Source organism: Barbus barbus (genome assembly GCF_936440315.1).
Source record: "Barbus barbus genome assembly, chromosome: 18".
Lineage (NCBI taxonomy): Eukaryota > Metazoa > Chordata > Actinopteri > Cypriniformes > Cyprinidae > Barbus > Barbus barbus.
Window position 1 is genome coordinate 5,992,878 of NC_136746.1, and position 17,349 is coordinate 6,010,226.

Sequence of the window (17,349 nt, forward strand, 5' to 3'; positions counted from 1 at the left end):
AACTCTATTAAACAGATAATCAGCTCCCTCGAACTCCACGGTGAACAGGTGAGGAACTGAAAAGAAAATCATAAGATTGGAGAAAGACAACGTCGACCTTCGTGATAAGTATAATGATGTGTACAAGAGAAGATGGGATCTTTGTGTCGCTGGTATTCCGGAGAAAGCAGGAGAGAACGAAAAGCAGATGATCATCGACCTCTTCAGCCAGGTCTCCCCGAGCATCGCTGCAGATCTGCCCCATGGAGTTGGCATCGCTCATAGGCTGGGACCTCGTTCTGCTGCGGAAAGATCCTCTCGTCGCATAATTGTCTTGTTTTTGTCGTGGTTCAAGCGGGACAAAGTTTGGAGAGATGCCAAAACGTCCGTCCTTCTCAGGGAAAAGAAGATCAAGATCTTCGAGGGTCTTTCGCAGAAAGACAAGGATGCAAGATCTCTTCTGTGGCCGACGGTAGAGAAGGCGAGATGGGAAGGAAAGAGAGCTGACTTTCACGGTCCATTTGCTGTGATTGAAAAGAGTGACCGTTAAAGATGTAGCAACACTTAACATGTCGGCAATGCTTATATATATATATATATATATATATATATATATATATATATATATATATATATATATATATATATATATATATATATATATATATAATTTATGTATTTTTACTTTATTTATTTTTATACATATTTTATTATTATTTTAATTTTTTTATTTTCTTTTACTTTGGGCTCTTAAATCTTTACTCAAGCTGAAGTTTATTCTTTATTCTCTGAACTTAAATCTGAACATCTTATTCCTGGTTGAGCTGTTGTTGTGGTTGTTGCTTTTTTCGGAGGATAGTGATTGAACGAGTGTACTCTTTTGGTTCACTCAAACTTTGTTCTTTTCTTGTTTCTTTTCTATATTGTTCGTGGTTCATGTCATTGTCTTTAATATCCTTTAATGCCAGGGGCCTCAGGGATCGTGTCAAATGAAAAGTTCTTTTTTTGTTTGCTAAAAAACACAAATCTGATTTCTGTTTTCTTCAGGAATGTCATTCGACTATTGATGATTACAAATGGTGGAAATCTCAGTGGGGTAACGATATTTGGAGTTCACATGGCACCGAACACTCAGCTGGTGTAAGCATTTTGAGAAACAAATTTGGTGGGGATATATTAGGGTCAGAATCAGATAGCTTAGGTCATTTTCATTTATTAGTAATTTCACTTAATCAACAAGCTGTAATTCGCGGAAATGTATATGGGTACAATAATTCTTTGGATAATGATTTTTTTTTTTTTATAAATTAGATGAGAAACTTACATATTGGTCTAATAAATTTCCTAATGCATTTTTCATTCTAGGAGGAGACTTTAATGTGTCATTTAATAATTCTTTGGACAGATATCCTCCAAAAATGACAGTTTGTGCTAGTCCTGCACTATTAGACCTAATAGATAAGTTTGAATTGGTGGATATTTGGAGAGAGAAATTCCCTAATAATTTAGAGTTTACTTGGGCCAATAAAAGTGGTTCAAGACAATCTCGTATTGATTATTGGCTCATATCAAAATGTATGTCAAATGTTGATCTGAATGTCGGCATTCAATGTACCCCGACCACAAAACGATCTTTATTAATACCCCTTTAATGGCAGATTATGTAACAGGCCAATGCAGAGCTTCTTTGTGGAAACTTAACAGTTCACTGTTAGAATTACCAGATGTAAAGGATAAAATTAAAGAATTAATTGCTAGCTATTGGAAAACAGCCACAATTCAAAATTCTTTTGGTACCAATTGGGAGTTTTTAAGTTTGAGTCAGGTGTTTATTTGAGAAAAGTTGGAACACTTCAACCTAATCATAAGACAACCTAATCATGAAATTATCTCAGTCTAATAATTTTGATTGCATGTCTCTAGAAGAAAAATCTGAAACTGCAGATTTGCAAATGAAATTGCATGAACTGTACTTATCAAAGGCTAGGGGTGCATATATAAGATCCAGGAAAAAATGGCTCGAAGAGGGAGAACTCAATCCCGCATATTTTTTTAAGCTAGAAAAGCATAATTTTACCCTCTCAACAATTGAACAACTTTGTGTTGATGGCAAAATTGTTAAAGATCCAAAGGAAATAGCAAACTACAGTGTCAATTTTTAGAAGAATCTTTATAGTTCAAGGTATTCAGAGCAAACGTCCTCATTTCTAGACTCGGTTAATTATGTTAAGGTTGTATCTGAAAGTGATAGATTTTTCTTTGATAGCATTGTTACTCCTGAGGAAGTACAAATAGCAATTAAGAGTTTGAAAAACAATAAGTCCCCAGGGTGTGATGGACTTACAGCTGAGCTGATGAACTTCCTCCCTTTTTAACTCAGGTTTTTAGAGAAAGTATTGAAAAATAGGCTTTACCTCCTACATTGATGCAAGGTATCATAACTTTAATTCCTAAACCTAAGAAGGATCTTACCAATTTAGACAACTGGCGACCCATCACACTCCTTAACAATGACTATAAAAGTTTCGCCATAATATTTGCTAAAAGACTTAAAGATTGTTTGGATACTGTTATAGATGAGACTCAGTCTGGATTTATGGGGGACCGACATATAATGAATAATATTAGATTCGTTTTAGACTTATTGGATTATAGTGGTTTGCTGCTGGAACATAATAGTTTTATTCTTTTCCTGGATTTTTATAAAGCTTTTGATTCGGTTGAACATAAATTTATATTTAAATCAGTGGGAAAATGTGGTTTTGGTGAATATTTTTGTAAGGCTGTAAGAACTCTATATTACAACTGTAGTAGCACAATTAAATTAAAATATGGTACTTCTCCTAGATTTTACTTGTCACGTGGTATTAGGCAAGGGTGTCCATTATCTCCTTATTTATTTTTACTAGTTTCCCAGATATTCGCTTATTATATTTCTAATAGTGGTCTTCATGGTATCTCTATTGCTGACAAACAGATACTCATCAGTCAACTGGCTGATGATACCACTTTTTTGAAACTTTGGACTGAAAGACCCTGGATAATTATGTTATTGTGAGTTAATGTTCACAATTGTTATTGTTCTTTTTCAAGTATTCAATAAAAAAAAATGCAGTTATATTAATATTAACAATAATCTGAACAGAAATATGCAATTTGATGCAGAAGTTATTATTTATATGTATAAGAAGTCAGATGAAATTCTGACAGCTTGTAATGTAAATAAATAAGATCTTTATAACAGCTTAAATATCAGTTGTCACTCAATATCTCCCAATAATGTGTAATATATTTAAATTATTATTTTATTACCATTTTCTAAACTATAGCAAATAAACTTTGATACTGTGAGAAATGTTGAAGGTGTCTGAATAAATGTTGGTTTGACTGCGACAAAGGTCATCAGAAGGATGTAAGCCTCCCATGCTGTAGGTGGAGCACTACATCAAACTCCACGTGCTTCTCCTTGAAGAAGACACACATGCACCTCTGTGACTAAACTCGGTGGCCCCTCCGTTGAGACAGCAGCGGGAGATGCCGCGGTACGAGCTGTGTGTGATCCTGAAGGCGATGCAGAGGCCGGAGACGGCGGTGGTGCTGCGGCGCGCGGTGGAGACGCTGCTGGAGCGCGGCGCTGTGGTCCGGGCTCTGGAGAACCTCGGAGAGCGCAGGCTGCCCTACAAGATCTCCAAACACGACTCTAGCCACACGCACGGAGGATACTTCTCCATCGACTTCCACGCCTCGCCGAGGATCGTCAGCGAGCTGCTAGGTCACCTTGAACGGGACATCGACGTGCTGCGCCCCACAGTTTTAAAGAAAGACACCGAGCTTCCCAAGGCGCAGTGCTGTGGAGCACCAGCTGAGAGAGCAAAGAGTGCCACTGCCAGATAAACGTGAGCATCATTGTGTTTTACTTAGAATGATGAGTTTAGAGAGTAAAAAAGAAACTATGAATAAATAATGGAGGGCTGTCAAACGATTAATCGCATCCAAAATAAATGTTTTTGTTCACATGTGTGACCATGGAACTCAAAACTAGTCACAAGGGTCAGTTTTGAAATATATAAACTATCTGAAAGCTGAATAAATAAGCTTTCTATTGGTGTATGGTTTGTTAGGACAATATTTGGCTGAGATACAACTATTTGAAAATCTGGAATCTGAGGGTGCAAAAATATAAATATTGAGAAAATCATCTTTAAAGTTGTCCAAATGAAGTTCTTAGCAATGCATATTACTAATCAAAAAATAACTTTTGATATATTTATGGTAGGAAATTTATTTAGGAAATTTAATTTTTGCTCTGCCCCAGCTTAAAGCAGCGCATTAATAGGAGCGGTGATTAAACTGACCTGCAGTTAAACTAATTTAATCAACACCTGCCAGCCAATCAGAGTCCAGTATTCAGACAGACCATGGAATAAGTAAATAAATAAATGTGATTAATCGTTTGACAGCACTATAAATGAAGTAGTATTTGAACTTTATTGGAGTTAATGTTTTGAACTACACCTTTCTCTAGGACACCTGTGTGAACTTGATGGGAACTGAGTTCAAATATAATAATTAGTTACATTTATATAGCACTTTTCTGGGTACTTACATTGAGAGGGGTCTCTCCTCATCACCACCAGTGTGCAGCGTCCACCTCCTGGATGAAGCGACGGCAGCCATAGTGCGCCAGAACGCCCACCACACACCAGCTTACTGGTGGAGAGGAGACAGAGTGATGAAGCCAGTGGTACATATTGTTAGGAGGCCATCATGGTCAGAGGCCAATGGGCTAATTTGGCCAGGATGCTGGGGTTACACCCGTACTCTTTTCAAAAGACATCCTGAGATTTTTAATGACCACAGAGAATCAGGAGCTCGGTCTAACGTCTCAGCCGAAGGACGGTGCTTTTTACAGTATAGTGTCCCCGTTACTACACTGGGGTGTTAGGACCCACACAGACCACTGGGTGAGCACCCCCTGCTGGTCTCACTAGCACCACCTAGTTTTCTCAGGAGGTCTCCCATCCATCTCCTGGCCAGGCTCAACCCTGCTTAGCTTCAGTAGGCAACCAGTCTTGGGCTGCAGGGTGATATTGCTGCTATATCACTGTGTTATGATCACAAGTCAGTTAAAGTCATTGCAAAAATGTAAAAATTGAAGTTCTTCAATGCTTTTGAGCTCAAATTCCCCAATTTGGTTGGAGTTTTTGTGTGATTTTTGAATATGATAGTTGTTATCGTTGAAGATGATGGTAGTTGTGCTATCGTATGTGCCATAATTAAATTCTTGTCCCCCCCCCCCTCTCTCTCTCTTAGGACTGAGTAGAAGGCATCGTCTGCTGGACCATGTGAATGGACTCAACGAGACAAGCTAGTAAATGTCAGCGGCCTTTTTATAGTTTAGGAGAAAAGCATTTCCTTCAGCTAATTATGCGATGTGTATTTCCACAAAGAACTACATATGACCTGTCTGCGAGATCAGCATTTTTGGAGTATTTAATATTAATGACAAATTGCATGCTCATAAATAAATAACATAAAAATGAAGTTGTATATCTCACTCTGTGACAGTCATACTCTTCCACAAACATGACTTACAAATAAATCAATAAATGTGTTGTAATATGAGAAGTGCTGTTCTCACACCTAGAGTTCATTGTATGCAAAACTTAAACTTTTCCTTTTAGAGAACATAAAATAAACAGGAAAACAAAGATGAAACATGGCAGTTTACACATGAAAAGTGTTTAATCATTTGGATTGTAAACCTTTATTTGTTTTTCAGTCTCATTTCTTGTGAGTGGTTTTACTCATCTGTCTTACAGAGATTATTATAGAGTTACGGCTTCTTCTTTCATGGTGTTTCTTTATTTATTTATTAATAAATCTTATAGAGTCCCTTATATAAATAGGTTAAAATTAAAGAGGTGTCCAAAAATATATATAAAAACATTGTTTTTAAATCTTCCATCTACCAACATGTCAAAAGTTTGTATTTTAATGGACTTTATATATTCAATATTTAGAGTCATGTAACATTTTACAGTTAATTTGAGTATTATCATTATTTTGGGGTAAGCTGTAGTCAAAGCAATTTTAGATAAAAGAAACATTAATATGTAATGAAGTTAAAATCACAATCTACAGTTTAGAATTATTGCTGAAAACTTAAATTTAGGAATGAACCACATGTAAGCCAGTTCTATAACATTAAGATATTATCTTCTTACCTTATTCAAGCAATGCAAAACAGGCATCATAATCATTTCTCAGTACATAAGAACAAAGAAACAGCAGAATACAAATAATAAACACATACAAGAAGTATTGTTTAGAAGAACTTATAAAAAGTAGAAAGACACACAAAGGGTTCTAAGTGCATTTTAAATATAGATAAAGCTGGAAGGTATTAGATATAGTAACACCATGGTACTCTGATGTATATTAGTTGAAATTATATTCATATATAATGGTATCTATCCTCAAAGTTACTTTCAAAGAATTTCATGGCACAACTAGTGACAAAAATAAATAAAACTGCTAATAAACTATCTTTCAAAAGGGAAAATAGTTATTAACACAAACTGAACTTAATTTATTCATGTTAACAACAATCCATGAAATTGATTACTTACACTTTTTAACCCAGAAATCTATAGAAAATACGGTTATATTTAAATATTAATTGAAGGGCAGGTTTTTGAAACAGGACAAAAAGTATAATATTTGTATAATATTGTATATATTTGTATAATTGGGCTTTTGACTCCAAACTCTATAGCTATTATAGTTATGTATAAAGGAAGACATAAATCTCATCAATACCGTGTAAAACTCCAAAATACAACAAAAAATGCAAAGTTCAAACGATAAGAGCTTTGTGTTTGTCCTCCGTCGCGCGCATGCGCAGCAGTCAGCTGACCGCGCGCTCATCAGCATAAAGCCTCGTCACGAGACCCAGGCGAGTCACTGCAGCATAAACAGCTCCAGCATCGACACGGACGAGACTCAAAACACGACTCTGCGCTTCGAGACAAGCCTTTCTCGAGTCATGATGCTTCTCACGCTGCTGTTCATCTCCACAGGTAATATATTTCGGCCTTCGCGTTATTTCTGATGTCTCGTTATGAGAGGTGCGTAATGAAGTGTTTGGTAAACATGTCGTGTAACGTTAGCACTAGGTTACTCACAGTCGCCCCGCTTAAATGCAAATATTATCTCTAAATAGAGACGCAGCCTAACATGATCTATTCTAGCTTTATTGAACAGAATGAGCTTTTATATATTGAAAGTGACTAATAATATTGTTTTCCCGATTTGTTTATTAGTCAATCTGTCGCGTGTGGGAGTGTTGTGCTAACTGGATAACGCTAACTAACTTTCTCTTTAATACAACAGCGCCCATAAGAAGTCACATGACTTTAAAAAAAAAATTCTTTAAAATGAGTTGTTTTTAGCCGGTATATGTTTTCATACACATGCATGTTTGTTACATGTTTTTGACTGGTCTAACATGACTCTCTATTTTAAGTTATCTGTCGGCGAATATTTAGTATGAAACGGTTGGGTTATTTGATTATCTATTATAGTTCTTCATGTATTTCTTGAACTCAAATCTCATTTGTATTTAATGCGAATCGTTTCCGCGTCATGACGCATCAGTTTTTATGTAACCATCATCATCTCGTGCTTGATCGATGAAGACTATTTCATCAGCTTTATCTCTTTCTGTGATCGAGGTCTAAATGTTGAGACAACCTCTAAATGAATGTTGCTTCTCTAACGCAGATGAACCCTGTCTGGCTCTTTATCCATTACAGATTTCTTTTGTCTGGCGTCTGATTAATTATATGCGTAATTTGTCTCCAGGTTGCTTGGTGCTTCAAAATAACGCCTCTTCGTACTTCCAGGGATTGGATCCTTTGCTACATTTGTAGTTTCAACATCCTCTTCTGTGTTCCTCTTTAGGATTTGCCATTACTATCACAATTTCACTTCGGCTTTTTTTGTTAAAGGATTGTTTTTTTTGCAGACATGTTTGCTTGTGAATGCATAGAGGTGGCCTTTCATATGTTGGTCTGTATGTGAGGTTAGTCTCGCAGCCTGGGGCTAGTAAAAATTGTTTAACAAACCACACATGCCTCTCAACCATAGTGTCTCACTTCCCATTGACATTATTGCAAAAGAGGAAGCCTTGTCCCAGTTTGGTATGTTGGCCAATTAGACCCTGAGCGTGTCTTTAAAGTGTAGTGTTATTTTGAGTATGTGAATTTATTCTTTGGTTTGCTCATGACACATCGCTGGAATCGCTTCTGCATTTTAGGTAGTCTGATCATATTGGCAAGAATTTCTAATGTAACTAAGTGTTTTTGTTTACTGAATAGATGTCAATTTTGTACTTATAACTTTAGCTTTTTGCAGTTCACTTAAGTCCAATGGAATCCTTTGAACCAGTGTAGTTTAAACTCCTTCTCAGTTCATGCACAGATATAACAGAATTAGAAAAATGTTCCTGTCACTTCTTTACATGCTTTTGAAACTACCCATTCCCATGTTCAATTGCCTGTCTTCTGTCTAGTAGTAATTGTCGAGGCGCCTTGTTCTCCAAGTATTTAGCAGAAGTGCTGGTAAAATGTAAGTGCGTTATTGTTTGTAGGATCATAGGTTGGGCCATAGGTTTATGGCATGGAGCTTTCCCATAATCTTTTTAGTGTCTGCACTCTCACTTTATGCTCTTATTTAGGTGGTTTCTGCCTTGGTTTTGACACTCGATATGGAGTGGCAAAACAGAAGTGAAAGTTTACTGGTTTAACAGAAGGTTGTGTTTTTTGGTAGTAGCGTACTGTGCTTTGTCTGCTTGTGTGTTAAGAGTTCAGTTCTTTAGAGATGTGTTTAAAGTTTAGTCATGGCACAGTTTTATTTTTGACTCAGTGGTGGAAGGAAAAAAATCGGTATCACGGAGTCATAATTCCTTACATTAAAACCGTCAGTGAGTTGGTAAAATGCACTTGCTCTTGCATCTGAGATTTGCCAACATGTCTTTTTTTTTTTTTTTTTTTTTTTTTTTAAACCGTCAGCTGCGGAGGTTGATGCTGAGCAGGTGGAAACAGACAATGGGTCATAAGACTGCTTGAGCTTGTAGTTTTTGTCAGTGGTTGTGTCTGAAGTCAGATGATATTGCCTGCAAATATGGAATGCCTTGCATACGTTTGGGAGGAAAGGGGGAATGATTCTTCAAAAATGACTGATTAAAAATGCCAGCCTGTTTGTGAAACTGTCGTAGTTTCTTATCAGCTCTAGGCAAGACTGTGAGCCTGTTCAGTGCAGGTTTGGCCGTTCATTTCAGGGAAGTTTTAATTTAGAATGATCTCACCGAATACAACGCTTAAATCATCAATATTAACTGGCTCTTGGTAGGTTTGGGGACTTTCCACACATTACACACTAGCAGGTTCTTCAAAAAAAAAAAAATCCCTCTTATCCATTTTCAGTCTATAAAGCAAAGCAACTTTGCTCTGCTATCTTAATGGTTTCAGTACCAGTTCTGTGTGGAAAGTCTGATTGTGAAAGACTAAAGTGTTTTGTTTTCATGTTTTGGCAGCTGAGTTGCTTAAATTTAACTGATTTGGAGTTCAATGGAGCTTGTGCAATCTCCTTTATCATGCGTCTTCTACAGTGGTCGTCGGTCTTGGTCACGAATCACAGAAAAGACACTTCAGTAACCTGTTATTGGTCACCTGGTTGTAGAAAAATTTAACTCTGAATGCTGAATAGATGGTGCTTCCTTATTCAGTGGCCACAATAAACAGTAATGTTACTTTTTTATTTAAAATGAGCCGTGTGAACTCTGGTTAGATAAGAAATGAGGTACTGCTCTGTGTAATTGCTGACTTGACTGGGCCATCACATGTCTGTGGCTGTTTTATACACATCTAACCTATATTCTTGTTTCTTGCTAGCCGTGGCAAGTCCCCTGTTGGGTACGGAGCAGTGTGCCCGCGGTCCCCCCTACTGGTGCCAGAATGTCAAGACTGCGTCCCTTTGTGGTGCTGTCCAACACTGCCAACAGAACGTGTGGAACAAGCCTCAGATGGTGTGCTGACCTGGTTCTCAGAAGTGCTTTTGTATGCCAGCGCATAATTCATGAGCTCTAAGTGTATAAAACCTCCTTTCTTGCAGAAATCTGTGCCATGTGATCTGTGCAAAGAGGTGTTGATGGTGGTGGAACAGCTTTTGAAGGACAATGCCACTGAGGTATGCTGACATGATAGCAATAGAGTTTTGAGTACTTTTTATGGGAGGCCAAAGTCCAAATTCTTGTGTCGACTCTAGAGTGAACTCCTTGGATACATGGAGAAGGCCTGTCAGCTGATCCCAGACGAGGGCTTGGCTGACCAGTGTAAGGAGATCGTTGACAACTACTTCCCTATTCTGATGGGCATCATCGAAGGAGAGCTGGTGAGCTGGATACTTGCTTCCCTTCCCTTTTAACTAATTCAGTAACACAATTCCCCTTTTAGTTTGATTTTAAAAGCTTAGAAATGTCGTTACTGAACACACACCATGCACCAAACCCAAGGTCTTTAGCAGCAGAAAGGCACATTCTGTTCCAAGCTTAATGAACAGTTTGCGTGTTTCCAATCCAAAATTAATATTAAATAACTATATAGATTTTTATCATAAGGCATAATGAGTCATCTTGGCATATTGAGCCCAGACAACATTTTTCTCCTTAAGGCCTGTTTACACCAGAATCATAAGGACTTATGAACGTATTTGATGCTGATAATTAAATGACGCAAGTCATGGTATGACTGTTAAACTATAGAGTGCTACAGTAGAGAATATTCATTACTTCCCACCAAATAGTTGATTTTTAGCAATTTGTGCTCTTGTAAAAGCCACACATCAGTGACATTCAAACATGCTGGTGAAGAATTGATCAAACCACAATTTGGAGACGTTGCACTCACTGTCAATCTGCAATCATGAAATAAAATTTATCTTGGTGGGTGAAGTCTGAAACTAAGCCCTCTAATTTTAATTACTCAAACTGACTAAATGCTTTGGTCTGACTAGACCGGACAAGTGCTGCGACGATGGTTAGCTATCCACAAAGCAGCCTTTGTGTAATAGGCTCTTCCTTCCCATAGAGCCTCATCTGTCATTCACAGCATCAACCACAGTCGTCTTTAAAGAACTGAAGCAAGGGGGAAATGTATTCAGCTGCAGACCCTATTGGTTTGTATCATGCTTTACAATGCTTCTGTGTTCCTGTCACCTCGCAGGGTGACCCCGGTGTGGTGTGCAGTGCTATGGGCCTGTGTGTGTCCCAGCAGGTAGCTCTGGCTCAGCTCATGTCCAATGAGATCCCTAAGGTGGACCTAACCCAGCGTGTCAACCCCTTCCTGCTGAACATCCCTCAGCTGCTCTACCCTCAAGAGAATACCAAGAAGGAAACCCCCAAACAGGTGACGCTGTTACACCTGTGTTTTAAAGGGGGGGGAGGGGGGACATGGAGACTCAAATGTTGAACTTGATATTTTATTATGGTTTCACTGTTTGTTTCTGATTAAAATGTGCATAATCTGTCTCATCCTGTATGTTTCCTAACTGATTGGTGTTCTCTTCTGTCTGCAGACTGGTGGAGATGTGTGCCAGGACTGTGTTACTTTCATCTCTGACACTCAGGAGGAAGCCAAAGCCAATTCCTCATTTCTCAACACTCTGCTTGCACGGGTGGAGAGCCAGTGTGAGCTGCTGGGACCTGGCATGTCTGATATGGTGAGAACATGAGTTTACTAGTGTTGTGTGCTCAAAGTAAAGATGCCATGCTTTGTGCATTGTATGCGAGACAATTTTGGTGGTCTTATCTCTCATTTCTTCTTCAGTGCAAGCAGTACATCAGCCAGTATGGACCACTGGTCTTCCAACAGCTTATGTCTATGGTAAGTGACTTGAATCTCTTCTTTTTGATGTCTTATGTGTCTGCATTTCAGCTGTTTCATTCTTCCATCCTCCATTACCAAAATGGGTGCTTAAGTTTCTCTCCTCGTGGCACACCACATTGAGTTTTAAAGGGGTCAAATTTTAATGTACAATATCATACATTATATAAATTCCAGAACTCGGAGCTTCCTTCCTAGTGTAAAAAAAGTTAATTTAAACTTGTGAGCTTGAGAATGATGTTTGGCAATGTGAGTCTGATGTTCAGAAATGTGGTCCACCCAGTCATTAAAGAGGAAGTAGAGTATTATAGCTATCCTTTGGTTCTGCCGTTTTGGAATAAGTGACATGCGAGTAAGTCAAACACTGCTGTTCCTGGCTTTGTGACGCACCTGCAGACTCTGAAGGAGCCTAGTGTTATAAATGAGGCTGTAGTTTTTCTAACAGGATGCCTGATCATTTCTGTTTGAACTGTACAGCTGGTTCAGATACTTGGCACAATCATTGAAGGATAAGGCAGTTAAACTATTTGGTTTGTTCAAGTCCACAACTCATGAGTAAATGTGCAGCTCAGAGCTGTATCTCATTTCACATGCACTGAGGTTTGTATTAAAGATGGTGACACATGTTCATAAACTGATGTGACTGCTGCATAAATGAGTAACATTTTATGAGTAGACGTTGGGGGGGGGGGGGCATTTATTAAAATATGACCCCTTTAATATGAAGAGCTTGTTGCAGATTTTGTCAGTAAAGTGAACAAAGCTACTTTTGATTCCTTTCCTGTTAAAATACTCTGCCAGTGCCAGCTTAATCACAACTCTAATCACTTGTTTTCTTTCTCATTCTTTATACCCACCTTCATTTTCTTTCTCTTTTTCTCTCCCTCTTGTGGTTTTGTTTGCTCTGGTCTTCAGGAGCAGGTAGGTTTTTCTGAGCTGCTAGCCTCGTCCTAGCTTCTGTCTGTCATGTGGCTAATCGCCTGTGCTGTTTTCTAATCTAGCAACCGACCATTGCTAATCTGTGCTGTTGTTAGACTAGTCACTCACACTCTTAAAATAGCCCTAACACTGAGGGTTTTGTGTAGATGTAGTACCAGAACGATCATCCATTAGCATGACCTCAATCACCCATAAAACTACGGAGTAGGCTTGAAACTGTACAGACTCTTCTTTGGCTACTTGTTTCATTCAACAACCAAAATAACGGATATTTCAGAAAGCAGAGTTAAAGTTGCTGTCAAATAAACCCCATACTCTTGGCATTAAAGGGTTAGTTCACCCAAAAATTAAAACTGTCATTAATTACTCACCCTCATGTCATCTTAAACTCGTGAGACCGCCGTTCATCTTCGGAACACATTAAGATATTTTTGTTGGAATCTGAGAGCTTTCTGACCCTCCATAGACGGCAAGGGTCGTTACACGATCAAGGTCCAGAAACGTTATTCAAAAGTTTGTCTCCTCCACGTCAGCGTAACTCCATTTTGGAGAATATCTACTGAACGCAAACTGTACACTCTTCCATGTCGTCCACACCACACGGATACGTCTTCTACATATATTTACGCTTTGATTTAAACCCAAACGGCACATCTGGTATGCGTCTAGCACAGAAGAGCATACGCAGTTTCCGTCCAGTGGATATTCTCCGAAATGGCGGTAGGGTGACTTTGGAACCAGAATTTGCGGTTATCTTTTTACTTGTTGCGCATGTTGTATAACCAGCTTTCTAGAATTTACCCAACCAAATTTCCATGCTATTTTGGTTCTGTCGACATTCTTCCCCACACATATAGAATTCCATTAACAGTTTTCTGAATTCCATTCAGAAGCAAGCTAAAATACTTTCCATTGTGTTCACTTGCTGCTCAGAACTAAAACATTGTCAGTGTGTTTGTATTGCAGACAAATTGCTCTTGAGACTGTTATTCTGAATGAATTGGTCAAAAAGACGCTGTGGGTTTGAATCTGTTTTTAATTAACTCCTTCAGTGACCAAATCGGTTAAAAGTATTTTAGGTTTGTGTCAGTGCTAAAAGCATCACTAACTGAATCATTAAGGAACTGATTAATTGTTGTTTGGAATTGGAACGAACAACTTTCACCTTGAGAGCACGCGTTCAAACTTTTTTACTTTAAACATGTTGCTGTTATAAAGTGTTAAATTGGATGAATTGGTCTTAATTGAACCACTAGCTTTTGCCACTCAGCTCATACTTGCACATCCTGTGCTTGCATGCATGGCAGCAGGGTGATGTTGGATGCTGTGGGCATGAGATGGAGCAGCTCAAGGGTAATTGGTTAGTCCGAGAAGTGATTCAATGGATGCTGCATGATGTCACCCAGGAAGATGGTGCATAAACGTATTAGTCAGTGCATGCTCATCCTGCCTTTATTTTGTGTAACTGGTGACGTGTTAGTCACTGAATGTCTGCAATCCCTCTGCAGCAACCCAAGGACATCTGCTCTCGTGCTGGATTCTGTGCCACTCAGAATAAATCTGTGCGCATGGAGAAGCTGATGCCTGCCAAATCAATCCCTGCTGTGAAGTTGTTCCCTGCAACCAAACTCGAAACGCCTGTCAAAAGCAAGCCTGCTAAGGTACGAAAGCATAGCTTCGGTCTTCACTCGAGTCTGTGTATTTGGTAGTTTATCATTTATGAGCATTTTAAAATGACTTTGACTTTATTTTCTCTTAAATGAACCAGTGACGTGTAAACAAAGAAATGGAAAATTTTACTTTGTCAAAGCAGAAGTCGAAAGGAATGTAAATTAATTGAATGACTCTAAAATGTGGTCAGCTGTTATGGCGTAAAAATGCAGGATGTTTCCCTGATGCGTGTGCTTCTGTTTTGATAGAGTTTGGTGCGAGTACGCGACACTCCTCAGTGTGCCATCTGCGAGTTTATGATGAAGGAAATTGAGGGCATGATTCAGGATCACACATCTGAGGTAAGAAGCCACATGTAAAATAACTGATTCTCCATTGGTTGTCAGTAAAAACTTAAGGACCTGTCTGGTCTGAATCTGTTGAAATGTGTGGGTTTTCATCATCAATTAGATGTAAAGATCGATTGAAGCCAGTGAGACAAACATAGCTGCAGGTGGGACTGATGCAATAAGGCCTTCTCCATTCAGAGAGAAAGTAAATAAATACGAAAGGATGATGCATGCATGCTGTTTCCAGTCAGCAAACAATAGCTTGCATTGGATTTTCTCTTTTTAGTTGTGATGCGACTCACTCGAACTCTAATATACAACATTATTAGATAAAATAAGCCTTGCAACAGTGCAGAAGCGGCTTCACATTATGAAATACTTGAATTAAAAACAATACTCCACTGTACAACTGCACTTCAATATTAACGGTACTGACGGCAAGGTCTAATTGGATGAGCTACATTGACTTGTTTTTTTTTTTTCGCGCTCAGATTTTTATGGAGAACTTGATATGAGTTTCCCCTGTTAAATGTGTGCTGACTGGTTTTTCAGGAAGAGATTGTGCAGGCTGTGGAGAAAGTCTGTGACATCTTACCCTCCACACTCACTGCTCAGTGCAAGGACCTGATTGAGACCTACGGCCAGGCCATCATTGAACTGCTTGTGCAGGAGGCCGATCCCAAAACCATCTGCTCTTTCCTCGCTCTCTGCAGTGGGGTCAGCCATGTCTGTAAGTGCTGATAATGCTTCACTAATTTTCCATTTGTTCCTCTTTCTAGGTGTGTGATACACTTTTTAATGCTTTATTCTTGCAGCTGTAATGGACCAGCAACAATTTGAGGCGGGCGGCTTCTGTGACGTGTGTAAGATGGCAGTGCATTATGTGGATGGGATCCTGGAGCAGAACGCCACTCAGGCGCAGATCGAGGAAGCCGTGCTGAAGGTCTGCAACTTCTTACCTGACGCTGTCAGAGATGAGGTAGGGTCACGCTTGCAGTAAACAGACACCCATCTAACAGCCATACTTCATGTTTTTAATACATCCAACAACAGAAATGCAATGTTGTATGGTAACTCCTTATTCTAAGGTGTCCTTGTTGCGTTGCATGTAATTATGCATAGTTTGTCATTATTATAGTAAGCACATGTAAGTAACTGACAAACCCTAATACTAACCATATAGTGTATATATTTTTATTTTTTTTCCTCTCTCTCTCTCCCATGTTGTGTAGCCTTACATCAAGCAAAGTCAAGTTTACTGTTTGAATTCTAGAAATGGACTCAATCTGACAACTCCATTCCTGTAGGAAATGGTTCAACTGTATAGGTGTGTATCGGTCTAAGTGTGTGTTCTCCTTCCTGCAGTGTAACCAGCTCGTTGAGCAGTATGAGCCTCTTCTGGTGCAGCTGCTGCTCCAGACGCTGGATCCTGACTTTGTCTGCATGGTAAGAATTACTCTGCACTCTCCAGCTCAAATCATGTGATCAAATGATGATCCCTAACTGAGTTTGTTTGGGGGTTTTGTGTGTAGAAGCTGGGAGCATGTCCCGAGGCAGTGCAGAAGCTGCTGGGATTGGAGCAGTGCAGCTGGGGTCCAGCATACTGGTGTAAGAACGTGGAGACCGCTTCTCGCTGTAACGTGAGTATCGTCTTTCTGGGGTTACAGAAGACCACTTTGTTTTGAGTAATGTTGTACTGCACATCAAAAACGGGATGTGATGTAAATGAAGTTTGTGTTGCAGGCCTTGGATCACTGCAGGCGTCACGTGTGGAGCTAAAGGATGAGCAGAGCGTTCCACAATCTTGGGAAACTAAAGGAGAACTGCTGTAGAGCTGCTTTTGTTTCGAAATCAATATTTGTTTTCTTTAAAGTGACATTTGAAATTGAACTGTCACAGCTAATTTAACAGCCTTGTTTCAGGGGAAAAGCTTTTACTGCAAGGACATGTATTTTGAGGGGGCAGGGGTTTGGAGGGAGATATGAATGGCAGGTGTAGATGTATGGGAAATACTTGCACTGAAACAGAACTTTCTGCGCTCTTTTGGGACTTGTTTTTAGAAGTAATCTTTTAGTTGTACAATGTTGGTTTCAAATATGCACAGGGCATGAGTTTATGGAAATAGATTGTGCCTTTATCAGAAGAGGGGGTCTGAGACCCCTGAGAATGAAGATGAAATGCTTTGGCTGCTCTTATATCCCTGCCTCCCTCTCTAACTGCAAATGCACCTGCAAGGCCAGTGATTTAAATCTTTGTTTTTAATGGGTGACACTTTTGGTCCTAATGGAAGTCAATTCTTTAACTGTTTTTGTCTAATGATCTGAAGGGGAAGTGATGTTGACATTCTTTTGATCCCACTAACTGATTGATCGGTCACTGCTACCTAAATGTCAGATTTTATCCTTGTGCTTCACACTGTTTAGACTGAGCCTTTTGTTTTTAAAAAATTTAAATAAAACCAACTTCAACCCCATTCTCTGGTTTCA

General features: G+C 39.0%; 2 protein-coding genes across 2 annotated transcripts; both read left to right on the forward strand.

Annotated features, from left to right (window-relative positions):
* The first annotated feature begins 3,421 nt into the window (after positions 1–3,421).
* LOC306884478 (small ribosomal subunit protein bS6m-like) lies at positions 3,422–5,740 on the forward strand. Its single transcript, XM_079440371.1, has 2 exons — positions 3,422–3,875; positions 5,293–5,740. The coding sequence occupies exon 1, from the start codon at positions 3,514–3,516 to the stop codon at positions 3,871–3,873; it is 360 nt and encodes a 119-aa protein (XP_079296497.1). The 5' UTR covers positions 3,422–3,513; the 3' UTR covers positions 3,874–3,875; positions 5,293–5,740.
* A 1,176-nt stretch (positions 5,741–6,916) lies between these two features.
* LOC306884383 (prosaposin-like) lies at positions 6,917–17,336 on the forward strand. The gene is made up of 14 exons (XM_079440197.1): positions 6,917–7,061; positions 9,936–10,069; positions 10,156–10,230; positions 10,309–10,434; positions 11,265–11,447; positions 11,617–11,760; positions 11,868–11,924; positions 14,372–14,524; positions 14,783–14,875; positions 15,416–15,593; positions 15,679–15,842; positions 16,229–16,309; positions 16,396–16,503; positions 16,607–17,336. The coding sequence occupies exons 1-14, from the start codon at positions 7,028–7,030 to the stop codon at positions 16,640–16,642; spliced, it is 1,566 nt and encodes a 521-aa protein (XP_079296323.1). The 5' UTR covers positions 6,917–7,027; the 3' UTR covers positions 16,643–17,336.
* Positions 17,337–17,349: the final 13 nt, after the last annotated feature.